Source organism: Raphanus sativus, chromosome 8 (genome assembly GCF_000801105.2).
Source record: "Raphanus sativus cultivar WK10039 chromosome 8, ASM80110v3, whole genome shotgun sequence".
NCBI lineage: Eukaryota > Viridiplantae > Streptophyta > Magnoliopsida > Brassicales > Brassicaceae > Raphanus > Raphanus sativus.
In genome coordinates, this window is record NC_079518.1 from 13,954,517 (window position 1) to 13,970,922 (window position 16,406).

A 16,406-nucleotide genomic window follows, 5' to 3' on the forward strand; every position below is an offset into this window, starting at 1 on the left:
TTTGCAAAAATCGTAGATATGTTTATATAATATATAAATATATTATGTTACACATATTTTCATATAAATAATACCACAATGTAAGTTTTGTATGATAAATATTAAAAATACAAAATATATAGAACTATATATTTAAAATAATATATAAAAAATCTATTACGTTATCATAAAATTTAAAAATCAAATTTAGCAATTAAACACATTGCTTATTTAAACACATTAGTACATATTGTTATTTATCAAAATTTTATATCAATACACTTGCAATCATGTATAATGTTTAGTACAAATAAAAGTAATAAAAAATTGATTCCCGCTCGGTCGAGCGGGTCATGATCTAGTAGGTGATTAACTCATGAAACCAACTTTAAGATAACGTTTGATATAAAATTATTAGAACTCTTAGCATAAGAGGAGAAAAACAATAGCTTAAATCATACGCACAATGTATAAACCATTGCTTTTAACTTGCATCAGCTTTAATTTTATTTAAGTCAATGAATGCACAAATACAACGAGTGATATTCAAATGTTTTTTTTTTCCTTGCTTTCTGTATCATACACATTATTATAATCCTAAACCATCCCGGTTCTTAACATTTTAAATGCAATGGTTTATCTCTTCCCCCGGTTATTGAAACTAAAAGAGAGCTTCACTTGCCAGTGTAAAGAGGCTTACGCTTCTCAGCAAACGCAGCTAATCCTTCCAGACGATCTTGAGTGTTAAGAAGCTTCTGATAACACATCTCCTCTAGCTCCAAACCTGAAGCCATATTCGTCTCTATTCCTTCATCTATCGCTTTCTTCGCCATCTTTATCGCCACTGGACCTTTCTCATTTATCTGCTGAGCCACTTCCATTGCTTTCATATGAGCCTCACCCGCCGTAACACAAAAGTTCACTAGCCCTGCACCACAACAACAAATAAAAAGAGTATTAAGAATCATCTTTTATTTGGTGGGTATGGGTATATAGCCACAGACCTTTATTTGCAGCTTCTTTTGCATCAATCTTTCGACCTGTGAATATAAGTTCCTTCGAAACCGATCTCCCAACCAGCCTTGAGAGCCTTTGTGTTCCACCAGCACTGAGAATAGAAGCCGAGAGAAAGAAGAAATCAATCAGAAGATTGACAAAATGGGGAGTCACGGAGGGTTATGATATAATACCCAGGGATTACAGCGAGTCCTGTTTCAGGCAAACCAAATACTGCATTTTCACCTGAAAACATTAACAAGAATTGGACATTAAAGCTGGAAGACTAAGAAAAATGATGAGATATGGAAATAGAATAATACCAGAGATTCGAAGATCACAGGATAAAGCCATTTCGAGTCCACCTCCTAGTGCCACACCTTCTATTGCAGCAATAGTTGGGATACTCAATGCCTAGAATACACAAGTCTTTCTAAGTCACTATAGCATGAGAATCTCACATAGAAGTAAGTAAAGTAACACATGAAGCTAATAGTTTCATCTCACTAGAACCATTTTATAAGTAAGAAGACTAATAAATTTTCCATATCTTGATAAAGCAGAGCTAAGTTAACAATTTGATGAGAAGTTTTCTTGTATAGGGGATTAATATACCTCTATGAAAGAGAACATGTAGCGCAACGAGTTGACATATGTGTGAACCTCAGATGGAGTCATCGTTCTACGTTCCTGACATGAAAAAAACAAATAAGAAATAACATACAAATTTTTTCACCTATTGAATACAAACATTCCAGAAGAACTAAGTTAGAGTGGGGAAAAACTACCTTGAGATCTGCACCTGCACAGAAAACTCCAGGAACGAGACTTGTAATCATGACAACTCTAGCGGAACTATCTTGCTGTATGGTCTCAAATGTGTTCTGGAGACTTTTTAGCATCTCCTTATTAATAGCATTTTTGGCCACAGGCCTGTCTAGATTGACCTCGACGATCCCTGTAAAATCACAAACTCACATTAAAGCAAGTGCATTTCTTTCCTTTTGAGCATATTTTTGTGCAAACCACAAAAGGTCACCAAAACATTAGAGACATTAATCCGACAATGACCATGCTCAGTCAGACATATACAAACACAAATAAGAAACATGTACAAAGATTCACTGGTGACTAAAGGAGGTTTTAACTTGAGAAACAAAATAGGATTACAAAGAGAAGCAAATCCAACTGTATTGAGTAATTAACTAAACCCTAACAATAGAACCTCAAGCACCAATTCGATAAGGGAAAATGAAAAAAAAGTGAAATTACCAGAATCGGAACCAGAGAGACGGTTAAGCTTGACAGATTCAGGCGGAGCGGTTTCAATGATGAGAGTCCGGCATGTCTGAAGCATGCACCTTCGGCTAATAGATCGTTTTCCGGCTAACTGGAGCAAACTGTCACGGCGGAGATACTTGACGAAGCTCATCTTCACCGTGTCTCTGACTCGTCAACACTCCCCCAAAGTTTTGATTTTTTTTTAGAAATCTTTTTTTTCCTTGAAAGTGACAGTCTTTAACATTCCGTTCTGTCAGTCCACAGTGGTCAATGCTTATCCAACCAAAGTTCTTCGATCTGATTCTCAGTCTTTCTTTTTTTTGGGTTTCCGGTTCGGTTTCGAAATCGTGCGGGTAGAGAAAAAGAAAGAAAGAATCTTAACCGAATTGAATCCGGTCTGATCCGGTTTGTGTTATCTACCAAGTTTTTCATCTTACAATACATGAAAAGAGAGGGAAAGAATCACCAACATTGTTTGTTGGTGAAGCTTCCTCCTCCTCCTCCACAAAGACTCAGACTTTACGCATCCACGCATCAAGCCGAAGCTGTTTCAATGGCGGACCTGATTTCCCTTTCTTTTTCTGAGGGCAACTCCATTTTCCTGCAATCTCCTCCTCTCCTCCACAAACCTGATGATTCCACATTTCACCCAAAACTCTTCTCTTCTTCTTCTTTCTTTCTTCTTCTTCTTCTGTTGCCATCTTCGTTAACTCTTTACTTCTTGAGCACTCCCCCAGAACTCCTCTGATTGGTCTCGTCATGGAACTTTGGTCTCTAAATCTGGCCTTTCTCATCGTCACAAATCCAGTCTCAGTGCTTTTTCCCTCTAAATTTTCCTTGCCATCTGATCCTACTGACTCTAGGTTTTCTTCCTTTTCAGCAGTCTTTTGCATGCTGGAGCTAGTGGAAATGGTTTCGTGATCATTTTCTTTTGGTCTCAGCTCCTCCTGTAAATAAGCCAACGATTGTGGTTTTGGGTTATAACAAGAAGAAACTCCCGAGTGGCTAAAGCTTGGCTCGTCTTTCATTTCACAGAACAATGCTTCTTGTCCCACTTCTCTGGTTGAGGCACTGAACAAACTAACCGTTGACTTATTTTCCCTTTCTTGGTTTGAATATGCAGAGACCTCCTAACATGTACAAAATCGAGAAAAGTGTCAGTCAATGAGGAGGACTGGATACGTGATCCACACAAGTCTCTTTCTTTGAACTACAAGGGTTCAAGAAGGATTCGCTTTACCGTGTCTGTGGCCATGCTTTCATTGCAGTCATTTGATTTTAAGCAGTCAGGAGCAATAATAGTGTCTTGCTTGCTCTTAGTTTTCCGGAAAATACCACAACTATTATCTCCCTCAGTGTCACTCTCCTCAACGATTAGCTCAGGAGAACAGAATTCAAGTTCATGAGTGTCTGAAAGGTGAGGAGATTGGTACTCATAGCTTGAAAACCAGTTTCCAACATCAGGAGGCTCTGATAAAAGATCCAATTATTATAACACCATGTTAAGAAAGCAGAAACGGTAATGACTTACTCTCTATGTACCAAATAAACTTAGTTTTTTTTTTTTTTACCAACCTGAAAGAAGATGCTGAGACTGAGAGAAATCTGTAACCTAATTCGTGAGAAATAAGCATCAGAGAGCTAAAAGAAACATAAGAGTCATATAAGATAATCTTAACACTAAGGCATAGGAAAGTCAGTACCTTTGCAGGAGAGACAAGTTGTTGTTGCTCAAACAAACCAGGACAAAGATATTTTCCTCCAATTTCTTCTTCTTCTGCTTGCGTCTCCTTTACACGTTCACTATCTTCTCCACCAACCGAAAAGTAAAGAGCATCATTTGTATCCAGGACGGGCGGTGATTCATAGGTATAGCTAGAAAACCAATTGGCTATATCAGGAGGTTCTGAGAAGCAAAACCACACAAAGTTACAAATATAACACACATCAAAAAAAAAAAAAAAAAAAAAGCTAGAGACTTTCCATGCTCGTCCACAAGTTAAACAAAGAAAAAAGATAAATTTACCAGAAGGGAGTGATGATGATTCATAGAGATTCGTATCTGACATCTGCCACAAGAGTAAAAAAAGAAATGAATTTTAAAAAAAAAACAAATCAAAAGAAGCACCCAAGAAGAGTGAACCTGTCTGTCATACATTCTTGTTGATAGGTTTATGATCTTTGTCGGCACCAAGAATGCATTTGTCCTCCTCCTCCTCCTCCTCTCGAACAGAAGTCAGTGCGAGAGATTCATAGACGTAACTTGAAAACCAATTCTTAATATCTGGCGGCTCTGTTAGACGTAAATAAAAATAAATAAAAAGTCAAACAGACTTATTAATCAATCGTACCCAAATATTAAAATCACTCACGGGATATGGTAAATGGAGAATCGGAGCATCCGTTAGGTTCCTGCCCCACACACACACACAAAACAAACCCCCAATTCTCAGCTTAATCCAAAAAAAAAAAAAAATGGATTCCTCACCGCGGATGAGTGAACTTCTTCCATCAGATTACGACGTCTCGCTCTCTCTCTCTCTCTCTCTTTCTGGATCTATGCTTTTCTTCCTCACTCACCACTCTGCAACGTCCAGAGGTTTTATTATTTTTATATTTTTATTTTTTGGTTTCCCGCGCTTAGTTCCTCAGAAGCGGAAAACCAAAATATGATATTGGGACTTTTAGTATTAATGGGCCTATCTATGCTCACAACACCCCCAAATTGATTAAAGACCTTTCCCCAATATCTATACAGAATTATTTTATTTTTTTGGCCAAGCAGATTTATTTTTATTTTTTTCTGTATAAAGATGAAAAAAACTACCGGGAAAAAGCAGCTAGACTTTCAGATGGATATTTGTTAAGTTAAGACTGATGAGAATCCATGTTTTTAACGGTGGAGGTCCATTTCAAGATTGTAGTTTTGCACTTAATTCCTAGTCTCTCTATAATGTCTGTGCTTATGAGCTTCCTATAAGTGTTACACTTGCACCTAACTGTTACCTTTTCCGAAAATTTAAATCATTCTTCCTACTAAACTTAAACTTAATAGATTGGAGTCAGTTGATAACCAAAAAATAATATGAAATCAGTTTGCAAACTAATAAAACAGATGAAGGTTGCAGCCAGAGGGGGTTCTCTAATTCAAGCCTATTACTTGGCTTTGCTGTTATTGACATCCTCGTCAACATCCATGGCGTTACTGTTAATGTCAATCCCAACATCCACACTCTTCTTGTTGTTCTTGTCTGAGTTACTATCGCAATTCTCGAGGATGACATTGCAGTTATTGATGGTGGCCGAGTCTACAAGTCCAATGTTCCATAGTTTTATCATAAATAATCTCCAGCACCTGTGATATCACGTTTATGGTTTTTCAAACAACCAAAAAACAAATGTTTGTTATTGTCTCTAATTTATTTTACCAGAAGAGTGGTGAAGAATGGAGCAACTCTTCCTTGTGAAACTTTGAAAATGCTTCACATGCCCATGGTATATGACCATCCGCCACAACCCTGCAACCAAAAAAACTGATCAAATTTTACAAAATGTTCCATTATTCAGACATGTATGGAATGCGCCTATGATCTTGTGTGTATAAATGTATGCATTCGAGTGTAAAGAAAAGTAAGTTACCTTTGCTTTCTTACAAAAGAGTTCCAAAGATGCATGAATCTCTTTTCGTTCTTATTCACATCCACAAAATCATCAAGCATCTGCAGCTTTTTTTTTTTTAGTATTTCAAAACCCATTACCACGTTACATCAGAAATACCATATTGCAGAAAGAAATCATGGACTACCTGGCGATCTTCCAGATCTGCAACGTCATCATCCACTTCATCTTCGCTATCTCGATCAGACATTACTTGCTCAAGTGACATTGGCTTTTGTCACACAAACCAACCCCATGCAGTTTTTTATTTTTTTTGGTTAGTGACAGTAAAACCGTGACAACAACTTGAATATAGCATAATTTGCGTCGTTACGACCAGAAGCATTAAAATATAAATATGAATGAGAACACAGTCAAACCAGAGTATCGTGCAAGTTGGGACCAAGTATAGTTTGATAAGATCTCATAACGTGCAATTCAAAGAATATGTAAAGGAGCTTATTGAATCACCTGAACTCTGTGAGAATGATAGAACTGGCGTTTCTGGAGAAGTAGGTTGCTGGAAGAAACTTTTAGAGTCAATACGAAAGTACAGTAAACACTTCTTCATAATCAGGAAGAACAATTTAGAACAACATAACAAACCTTCTAGCCTCTGATCGCTCGGCAGATAACTTTCTTGTCTTAGCAGCATGGGCCACAGCTTCGCTTGTTAACACAGCTTTGGCATTCGAGTTCATCGAACATTGAGCTATGGCTGGTGAATTGTTCATCCCGAATTGTCCAGCAACATCTGTTGCCACGGGGTATCCTAAACTATGGTTTCCTGTAGCATGCCATTCATTTATGTACAACAACTGAACAATCAAGACACTGTATCAAGTGCAAAGCCAAAAGGAATACCACAGAGGAGGAAGAAGATAGTTTACCATTACTCAGCAGGGGGGTTGCATTATCTGTGCCATTGGGTAAACAGGGCGAATCCATGGGTAAAAAGGTAACATTTAGTAGGCTGGGGTTAACTCTATGACCTCTTTGTCTACGCTTACGTGGTTTCGAGCTGCAGAACAATATTGGTTGGGGTAAATGGAGATGTTGTAACAACTAACAAGGAGTTGCTGCTATTTAAATGTATTAAGATAATGATGCTACTGAAAGTTACCAAAAAGAGATGAGCTCAAATTTTTCTTGATGATTTCCTTCTTCCTGGTATGTATGTATAAAGGAAGGAATGAATATCAACTAAGTTAACGAACAGCTCCCAAGTATAAAGTAACTGACCTCTGATTCGAATGCATCAAGTCTTACAGAGACATTAACTGTCTGGTATTCTTCTGAAAGCTACAATAGGAAGAAAAAAGAGTATAGTTTTTCATATTTATTGAGAGAAAAAAAAAAGAGAGAGTTGTTAGAATAAAAAAAAAAGGAACATACAGGGAACTCAAACTCAAGTAAGTCATGAAAAGAATTCAAATGAAGTTGTAGACCCTGCAGAGATGACACAAGAAGAAGAATTGGATTGTAAGCTCCATGTGGAACACGTTTTCTCAGATAAATAAGAAACCACACACACACACAGACCTTGAAGGTACCGCATGTCATGTAGCAGAATGGACAAGAACAATTCTCCGTAACTGCATGAGAAAAAAATAGCAAATTAAAAAAAAAAGCGGAAACTAAAGAGAGAGAGAGAGAGAGAGAGAGAGACAAAAGAAAGTGAGTGACCTTCGGTTTTCTGCAGTGTGTTATTACAATCCTTATAATTAAAAATTACAATCCCAGCAGATCCGGACCTAGACCAAAACAACACACAACAGAGAAGAAACCATTAATGAGTTTCTTCCATAATTAGACCGTAAAAAAAAAAGAGGATAAAGAATCATACTTTCTTTTGCCCTTTGCTCGAATTTTGTAGCTCAAGCATCTAGGAAGAAACGATGGCTGCATCAAAAAAAAAAAAACAAAGTTAAAGACTGACACTTGCCCATGAGTCAGAGACTAGGCTGAGCTAAAAGAGAGGATGATTGAATTACTTACGTTGAAAAGAGAGCGAATGCGAAGAATGTTGTAGAGACGAACAGGTTTACAATAGATCAAGAGATTCTCATCAGGTGGTGAAACCACCTCCTCCTCTTGTGACGATTTCGCGCAACAGTTCTGCCGACACATTCTCTCTCTGTCTAATCAATTAGCTGCTACAATTAGATCTCCGAATCACCTTTTTTGTGTAGGAGTTTTCTGCAATTAGGATTATTCAATCAATGGATAGCAGATCCGGGGAGAAAAAAGGCAACGAAGAAAAGGAGTTTGAACCTATGAAGAAAAAAGTCACATCAAAGATCTCAAAGAGGTGAATTAGCTATAACATGAGAAGCTCTCGATGTGCCTGCCGGAGAAGAAGAGAGAGAGACGGAAACCGAGGATGAGATGAAAGCCACTCAGTGATCGCCACGCCATCTTCTCTTTCTCTTTTTGTTTTGTACTTTCTTTTTTATTTTTTTTTATTTGTATTTTATTTCCTTTTTTTGTAACAGTACCAACTTTTTTGTTTCCTCTATAAGCAATTATCTAACAATGTTTTTTTTTTCAAAACTATTTCCTTTTAATGTTTTATATTATATGATAATTTAAATAAAAAATAATATTAATAGAACAATAATTGAAATCTAACGCTCTACAATAGTAAAAGTTGAAAAACATGATAAACAACATTTGAAAGTTGAAATCTAAAGGGCAGTTTTGTTGTGACAAGCATAATATTGCATAGGTAACACATGTTACATCCATCATCTACATTATTAATTAATTAATTAATTTTTATTGACCAAAACAACTCCGAGTTTACATAAATATGTTCACAACTAGCCTATTCAATTATTTCTTTGATAAACAACATGTTAGACAATCATAAAACTCGGTTGCATAATTAGTTGACTTAAATTGACAATCAGAATAAGAAATATCATAAATTCTGGTACATTATTAGCCAACTTAAATTGATTAATACTCCAATTAGACAATCTTAGAAATATATACAGAAAAAGTAAATCCAAAATTTAAATGAGTGAATTTGAAACATAATATTGAAAACGATAAAGAATTCTACCTGGTATAAAATCAATAAAATTCAAATATTAATCCATCGAATATATTGTAAGAAAAATAGTAATTCTAAACTGAAAACATAAACCCTAAATTAGAATAAGGAAATGCAAACATAATGTCTTTACCTATCTATCTAATGAGATGTTATTTAAACGATAAACCAATAGCAAAAAGTTTGTGAATCCAAACCGATAAAAAGTACACTACAATAGGACGGTCCAGAAAAGTCATATGATTAATGAGCTAATAACATGAGAAGCTGTTGGGCTTTAATACAATTTGTTGGGCTTTTGCTTTTCATCACCTGTAAATTCATTGGATTTTAATTTTTTTAAAGTTAGTAAAGACTGAACTATCTCTGCCTCAGCCGCCACTCCAAAAATTGCCACATTTTATCTTCTCATTGGTTGCATTTTTCTATTACCAACTTAAGTTCCTGTCCGGGTTGATAAAAAAAGGAAGTTCCTGTCCTAAATACCATTTCGTTTTATTTCTTCAGATCTGTCTGTTAATTCATCATGGCTTCACTTGATTACTAGTTGTGTTCTGTCTGTGTGACAATTTCGTTAAGAAAAATAAAACAAGGGGCTGTAATCGATTCGATTGATTTGAAAATATGGCAACTTTGAACCCTTTTGATCTGTTGGGTGACGACGCCGAGGATCCGAGCCAGCTCGCCGTCGTCTCCATCGCTGCCGATAAGCCCAAAAAATCTGCACCTGTTTCCGCCGTGTCTGCTAAGTCATCTGCTCCGTCAAAGCAGCTTCCTCCTCCCCAAGCTGGTCAGATTCGCTAAAAACGATTAGCAAATTATTATAAAACTTTTTTCATATCTATTTGATTTCATTCGTGGTATCTGATTGTTTTTTTTAATGATGTTGATTAGTGAGAGAGGTTAGGAGTGATGCTCCACGTGGCAGTGAACGTGGTGGAGAGCGTGGATTAAGCCGTGGTCGTGGTGGTGGTTACAACCGTGATTTTAGAGGCGGTGATGGTAACAACTGGGGATACAGTAAGCCATCTGAGGAAGGAGGCGTTTCAAAGCCATTCTATGAGAAACGTAGTGTACCTGGTGTATATGGTGGCGGTGGTGGTGCTCGTGGTGGTCGACGCGGTGAAACTGGTGAAGGTGAACGTCCTCCTCGAAGGACATATGATCGTCGTAGTGGAACTGGCAGAGGGTCTGTCTTAACCACATTCAGTTCTTTTTTTGTTGTTGTTGTTGCATCGATATCTGAAGTTTATGTTTTGGGTGAAGGGGTGACTTCAAAAGGGAAGGAGCTGGTCGTGGAAACTGGGGAACACCGGGAGAAGAAGTTCTTGTTGTGTAAGCATTTTCTGATGTTTTATCTGATAGTAGTGATTGTTAATTTGGAGTAAAAAGAAGCTCTTTGTCTTTTATAGGAAGACTGAAGAAGTTGCTGGTGCAGAGACTGAGAAGCCTGCTGGTGATGAGGTTGCTGCTGATGCTAAGAAGGAGAACAATGCTGAAGTGGAGGAGCAGAAAGAGCCTGAGGATAAGGTAAGCAGAGAGATGTTAACTTACATTTGTCTTTGCTATTTTTTTTTAATTTTCGTTATGGCTTTGTGGTTCGGTAGGAGATGACTCTGGATGAGTATGAGAAAATACTTGAGGAGAAGAGAAAGGCTCTTCAGTCTCAGACCACATCTGGGAGGAAAGTTGATACTAAAGTGTTTGAATCAATGCAACAACTCTCAAACAAGAAGAAGTCTAACGATGAAATCTTCATCAAGTTGGTAAGACATATTACCGCACTGTCTCGTTTCTTCCTTACTATAACAATTTAGTCAAGCTTAAACGCTTTAGAAATTATAGATTTCCCATTCAATTTCCTTTTCATCATGAACATAAAGCGACACCCATCTTTCCTTTTGCCACCATATTGTTCTCACAAACAAGATTTGGAACAGTAGCAAAAACTCACACCACTCACAACCTAAAGTATAAACCTTCAAACAAATCAACACAAAAACAACACAAGAGACCATCACTAGCATCAAGCACAACCATAAACGACATCACTAGCAACCACATCAAACAGTCTGATACTCAACACAAGAGACCATACTCAACACAAGAGACCATCTGGTCGGGACGACAAGCAGCAAGTCCAGAAACAAGGGCGTTTATCATTATGAAGCTTGAACAAAGAAAGTGTACCAAGAGAAAATGCAATCGCAGAGATGACATGGAAACGTTTTGGTTCTCAGACAAACAATACCCAGAAAAGGAGAGAGCTTACCAGAGAGTGAGATGAGATGAGCTTCAAGAGATCGAGAGAACGAGAGAGAGCTCGAGGTCTGTGTCTATCGGAGGAGAGAGAGAGCTCGAAGTCTTCATGTATGGGAGAAGAGAGCTCGTGGTGGTGATATGTGAATGGAAGAGAGAGCTTGTGGTGTGCTGGGTATGGAGAAGAGAGAGCTTGAGATGTCGGAGATTGAGAGAGAGAGAGAGAGAGAGCTCTGCGAGATGGATCGAGAGAGAGAGAGAGAGCTCGGAGTTCGCCGGAGATCGAGAGAGAGAGCTTGTGATGTCGGAGTTCGCCGGAGATCGAGAGAGAGAGCTATGGCGTTCGTCAGAGATCAGAGGCGTCATGATAGACCCAAAATCGGGAAAGATCACTTTAGCCGGGTGTTGGATATGAACCGAGAAGTCGAAGGAACTTCTGGAACTGGGATGGATTGAACGGATCGTCAAGAGGTGCGGAATGACTCTTGATATACCAACGATCTAAGGCTAACCACCAAAGAACAGATGTAGTGTGTTGGCTAACCACCAAATAACACACAAAGATGATTGGCTGACCACCAAATCAACAAGCCGGTTCAAACCGATGAACTAGCTAAAGAACTCTCTCTCACTCAGAGAAAAGAAGAACAAAGATAAACTCCAAAATGATCTGATTTTATTCATGAAAGGGATTACATATTTATAGTAGAATGAGTCAAAGAAAGACTTAAATAATTGTGGAAAACTAGAAGCATAGAAAACACAAAGAGAGACTAAGACTAAAGACTTTTGTAGAACCGAGAAGTTGAATTTTGACTAGTCTTTGAAGAAATCAATGTTGGCCACGACTTTGACTCATTTTCTTGATATTTCTTGATGCAAATGGGCAGGAGACCATCAGGAAAGGCCTGGTCGAATTTGGTGTAAAACGGACCCAAATTGAATTTGTTATGAATTTTTCGGTGGGCCGAAAAATGCTCATTTTGCCCAGCAGCTAAACCAGCTCCTTCTTCAATGTCACTTAGCTCATTCAGCTCCAAGTTAATGTCACTTAGCTCATCCAGCTCCATAGTAGTGTCACTTATCTCACTCAGCTCATCTAGCTCCAAAGTAGTGTCACGATCTGATGGAAAAATCTCGGTTGGATCAAGCTGGTCGATATGATCACCATCATGGGCCATGTCCATGAACCAAAAAGGATGTTGCTTGATTTTGGTTCTATCATACTCTCCCTCTTCAAAAAGATTTGTCCTCAAATCTGAAACATTAAAAGGAAAAGGATTATAAGCAAAAGAACCATAATCCAAACATGGCTCACCTTGAGTTCGGTCCGGTTTGTGAATGGAAGAAGATCCTTCTTGATTTGTTTGATGACCACGGTTTTGCTCATCATCTGACCCTTCCTTCGGTTTATGTGGGTAGTCATCGAAGATTGGCAATGGATCTGAAAGTCCTTCCTTTTCTGGCTCGGTTTCAACTTCCTCCAAAGTTACCAACGGTTTCTGTTTTTTGCACTTGTTGGCATAATGACCAATCATATGACATTTGAAGCACCTGGTAGAATGAGCTTTGCTTGTGGGTTTCACAGCTTTGCTTTTATCAGAAGACAAAACATTAGTTTTTAAATCATAATTTGAAAGAGAAGAAAAATTACTTTGCTGTTTTGGTGCATGTGAAGTGTTGGTGTTTCCCTTCTTTTTGAGTTGCCGGATAGCATGAATTGCCTTATGCAACATCTTCTCCAAGCTGGCATAAGTCTGAAGCTCTTTCTGATCAAGCATATCACAACTGCTTCTCTTGGCTTTGGTGAAGGGACGATCACCATTTCTCACCCTCTTCTCATCATCATTGGACCTGTTTCGTCTCTTCCTTTGTTTCTGCACAACATCAAACCCATTAGAAGCAAACTGTTTCTTATCAAAAACCAATTGCTCCTTTTCAAAAACAGTTTTAAAAGGAAAGAAGATATCATCTTGTAGTGGTTTTGATTTCTTGAGAAGTCCAAACATCCTGAAAAAAAAAACTTAACAACCGAGTTAGCAAATAAAATCCTCACACTCTCAAAGTGTTTAGCTCTCGATTTTTAGGTGATCTCTCGGAGTTCTTTCTACTGGTTCAAAGGATGATAGGCAGTCAAAATTCAGCAATCAAAAACCCAAAACAAACTTTGTGGAAAAAGAAAAGAAATGAAGATGAAGAGATTTTTTTTTTTTGTGGATCCGCCTTAACTGTCCTAAGGCCGGATTTCTCCTCGGCCAGCAGGCTTTCTCTTCCACCACTCCAAGTGATTCAAACCAATCTTTTACTCTTTTTTTTCTCTCTTTTTTTTTTCTCTTTTTTCTCTTTTTTTTTTCTTTTTTTCTTTTTTTTTTCTCTTTTTCTCTTTTTTTTTTAGTGGCGATCACAAGGGAGTAAAGGAACAGCCCGGATCCAAAAAGAAATAAGAAATGATGAAGAGATGAGAAGGTGAAAAGAAGATAGAAAACAAACCAGCCAAAGTGGCTCTGATACCAAATGATAGACCCAAAATCGGGAAAGATCACTTTAGCCGGGTGTTGGATATGAACCGAGAAGTCGAAGGAACTTCTGGAACTGGGATGGATTGAACGGATCGTCAAGAGGTGCGGAATGACTCTTGATATACCAACGATCTAAGGCTAACCACCAAAGAACAGATGTAGTGTGTTGGCTAACCACCAAATAACACACAAAGATGATTGGCTGACCACCAAATCAACAAGCCGGTTCAAACCGATGAACTAGCTAAAGAACTCTCTCTCACTCAGAGAAAAGAAGAACAAAGATAAACTCCAAAATGATCTGATTTTATTCATGAAAGGGATTACATATTTATAGTAGAATGAGTCAAAGAAAGACTTAAATAATTGTGGAAAACTAGAAGCATAGAAAACACAAAGAGAGACTAAGACTAAAGACTTTTGTAGAACCGAGAAGTTGAATTTTGACTAGTCTTTGAAGAAATCAATGTTGGCCACGACTTTGACTCATTTTCTTGATATTTCTTGATGCAAATGGGCAGGAGACCATCAGGAAAGGCCTGGTCGAATTTGGTGTAAAACGGACCCAAATTGAATTTGTTATGAATTTTTCGGTGGGCCGAAAAATGCTCATTTTGCCCAGCAGCTAAACCAGCTCCTTCTTCAATGTCACTTAGCTCATTCAGCTCCAAGTTAATGTCACTTAGCTCATCCAGCTCCATAGTAGTGTCACTTATCTCACTCAGCTCATCTAGCTCCAAAGTAGTGTCACGATCTGATGGAAAAATCTCGGTTGGATCAAGCTGGTCGATATGATCACCATCATGGGCCATGTCCATGAACCAAAAAGGATGTTGCTTGATTTTGGTTCTATCACGTCAGGTGCGTCAATGGAAGAAAGATAGAGCGGCTGCGTCAAATAGCTTAGGTTTTCTGTGTAATTAATAAATTAGGTCAAGGGTAAAATGGTAATTAGGTTAGGTTGACGCGGAAAATAAGTCGCGGCCGCGGGATTTTCTTGGCGTCTGACGCAGGTACTGGCGTTTAGACGCAGACGCAGACGCACGTGCCGGCGTCGATGAAACGAACAAGCTTGCGGCGATAATGATTGCCGCAGACGCCGACGCCGGACCAAAGGAGCTTTCACAATTCTAGAATATGACGCCGACGCCGGACCTGCGGCAACCAAACGAACATGCCTCTTGTCGACTAGAAACACTCTTTACCAGGTTCTGAACCTTGCTTTTTGATCTGTCTCCCAGGGTTCAGATAAGGACAAACGCAAAGATGACAAGGAAGAGAAGGCTAAGAAGGTTTACATTCATTGTCCAGATCAAAAACAGTTTGTAGCAGTCTAACAAGTTTGCTTATGGATTTTTGTTGTGTGATTTGCAGGCTGTGAGCATTAATGAGTTTCTGAAACCAGCTGAGGGTGAGAACTACTACCGAGGAGGAGGTCGTGGTGGTCGTGGAAGGGGACGTGGTGGTCGTGACCGTGGAGGTGCTTCTGGTGGTGGATATGATGGTTATCGTAGTGAAGCTGCGCCCGCCATTGGAGATACGGCTCAGTTCCCATCTCTTGGGGGCAAGTAAGAACCATCCATGGAAACTCCTGCTGCCTCCTTCAGTTTTCTTCAAGACTGAAGTATTCCACGCGAAGGGTTTGGCGGTCTGTTGTTTTCAGGTGTAATTGTTAGTTTATGTCCGTTTTTAGAGTTTCTGCTGTTGTTAAAAAAAAAAAGAGTTTCTGCAAACTTATGCCTGACCGGTCTTTTTTTTTTTAACTTTTGAAACAATAATACCCTTTTTTTTATGGTTTAGGATTTAAGTCTTTATAGTTGTTTGTTGTTTACTTATTTATGAAAAGACAGACAAGTTCTAATGATGTTATCTGCTTTTGAGTCTTCTTTGAGTTCACTCTTACATACTCTCTCTGTTTTTTAAAAATAGATGTTTTAGAAAAATAAATTGTTTCACAAAGATTTATTTTTTATGTTTCCTATACAAAAATTGCAAATTTCAATAAAATTGATTGAATTTATTGAAAGACTATTGGTTAAAATGCATTGGAATTTGATCATTTCTAAAAATGATGTATAGTTAATGTGTTTTCTTAATATGTGTGAAAACACCAAAACATACATCTTTAAAAAACAGAGGGACTATGTTACAAGATCTGTTGGAATGCCCATGATCTTTACCTAGAATGCATGAATTTGGAAATGGCATCAGGTTTCTTCCAAGCGGCGTGTGTGGTCGGCGATTATCACAAGGTACATGAAAGGAGAGAAGGTTAAATTAGCCGAGTCTTCAAAAAACATGATCAGTGAAGACAAATTTGGTAACTTGGAATGCATCATTTATGTTTGAAATTTTCTCGGACAAAAGATGGATTGAAGCTATCATTGGTTCTGACTCGCCTGGACTGTTTAATCTGAAAAAACTGTACGTACTGGAAGTAGACATGGTTTCAATGGTGGGCTTAGAAAAAGTTTTCTCGTACCGAGATCAAAGTGGGCAAAAGAACATAAAAGAAGTCATGTGCCCCCTAACCCTCATAATGAAACAAGTCATGTGCCCCCATCTAAATATGAACCTACGTCCGCCCCTGCTGCCTGTAACCATGCTGAACCTGATAAATTAATCTTATAGTTATTATTGCCATATAGTAATCAATT

The 16,406-nt window shown here is 38.2% G+C and overlaps 4 protein-coding genes across 8 annotated transcripts; 1 reads left to right on the top strand and 3 right to left on the bottom strand.

The window, feature by feature from the left end:
- Positions 1-457: 457 nt before the first annotated feature.
- Positions 458-2,558, bottom strand: LOC108820613 (probable enoyl-CoA hydratase 2, mitochondrial). The gene is made up of 7 exons (XM_018593593.2): positions 2,248-2,558; positions 1,764-1,933; positions 1,591-1,665; positions 1,299-1,389; positions 1,170-1,221; positions 984-1,087; positions 458-907 (listed from the first exon to the last, which is right to left on the bottom strand). Exons 1-7 carry the CDS (start codon positions 2,405-2,407, stop codon positions 654-656), a joined length of 906 nt encoding a protein of 301 aa, XP_018449095.1. The 5' UTR covers positions 2,408-2,558; the 3' UTR covers positions 458-653.
- Positions 2,559-2,633: 75 nt separating this feature from the next.
- LOC108820609 (uncharacterized) lies at positions 2,634-5,121 on the bottom strand. Its single transcript, XM_018593586.2, has 8 exons — positions 4,745-5,121; positions 4,629-4,668; positions 4,413-4,549; positions 4,283-4,325; positions 3,960-4,162; positions 3,832-3,868; positions 3,497-3,726; positions 2,634-3,386 (listed from the first exon to the last, which is right to left on the bottom strand). The coding sequence occupies exons 1-8, from the start codon at positions 4,766-4,768 to the stop codon at positions 2,769-2,771; spliced, it is 1,332 nt and encodes a 443-aa protein (XP_018449088.1). The 5' UTR covers positions 4,769-5,121; the 3' UTR covers positions 2,634-2,768.
- Positions 5,122-5,272: 151 nt separating this feature from the next.
- On the bottom strand, positions 5,273-8,337 carry LOC108820610 (polycomb group protein VERNALIZATION 2). 3 transcript variants are annotated; one of them, XM_018593589.2, is made up of 15 exons: positions 8,188-8,337; positions 7,912-8,112; positions 7,760-7,815; positions 7,600-7,667; positions 7,456-7,508; positions 7,309-7,362; positions 7,156-7,215; positions 7,037-7,080; positions 6,804-6,934; positions 6,520-6,700; positions 6,385-6,433; positions 6,062-6,145; positions 5,896-5,981; positions 5,685-5,774; positions 5,273-5,611 (listed from the first exon to the last, which is right to left on the bottom strand). In XM_018593589.2, the coding sequence occupies exons 2-15, from the start codon at positions 8,041-8,043 to the stop codon at positions 5,413-5,415; spliced, it is 1,287 nt and encodes a 428-aa protein (XP_018449091.1). In that variant the 5' UTR covers positions 8,044-8,112; positions 8,188-8,337; the 3' UTR covers positions 5,273-5,412. The 3 variants fall into 3 exon arrangements, with proteins under 3 accessions (XP_018449091.1, XP_018449092.1, XP_018449090.1); XM_018593590.2 differs by lacking the exon at positions 8,188-8,337 and having other exon boundaries at positions 5,896-5,975; positions 7,912-8,181; XM_018593588.2 differs by lacking the exon at positions 8,188-8,337 and having other exon boundaries at positions 7,912-8,181.
- Positions 8,338-9,343: 1,006 nt separating this feature from the next.
- LOC108820602 (RGG repeats nuclear RNA binding protein A) lies at positions 9,344-16,392 on the top strand. Of its 3 annotated transcripts, XM_018593576.2 has the most exons (7): positions 9,349-9,761; positions 9,866-10,160; positions 10,238-10,306; positions 10,384-10,501; positions 10,579-10,737; positions 14,991-15,041; positions 15,124-15,613. In XM_018593576.2, exons 1-7 carry the CDS (start codon positions 9,596-9,598, stop codon positions 15,319-15,321), a joined length of 1,056 nt encoding a protein of 351 aa, XP_018449078.1. In that variant the 5' UTR covers positions 9,349-9,595; the 3' UTR covers positions 15,322-15,613. The 3 variants fall into 3 exon arrangements, with proteins under 3 accessions (XP_056848662.1, XP_018449079.1, XP_018449078.1); XM_056992682.1 differs by lacking the exons at positions 14,991-15,041; positions 15,124-15,613 and adding an exon at positions 15,961-16,392 and having other exon boundaries at positions 9,344-9,761; XM_018593577.2 differs by lacking the exon at positions 14,991-15,041 and having other exon boundaries at positions 9,346-9,761.
- Positions 16,393-16,406: the final 14 nt, after the last annotated feature.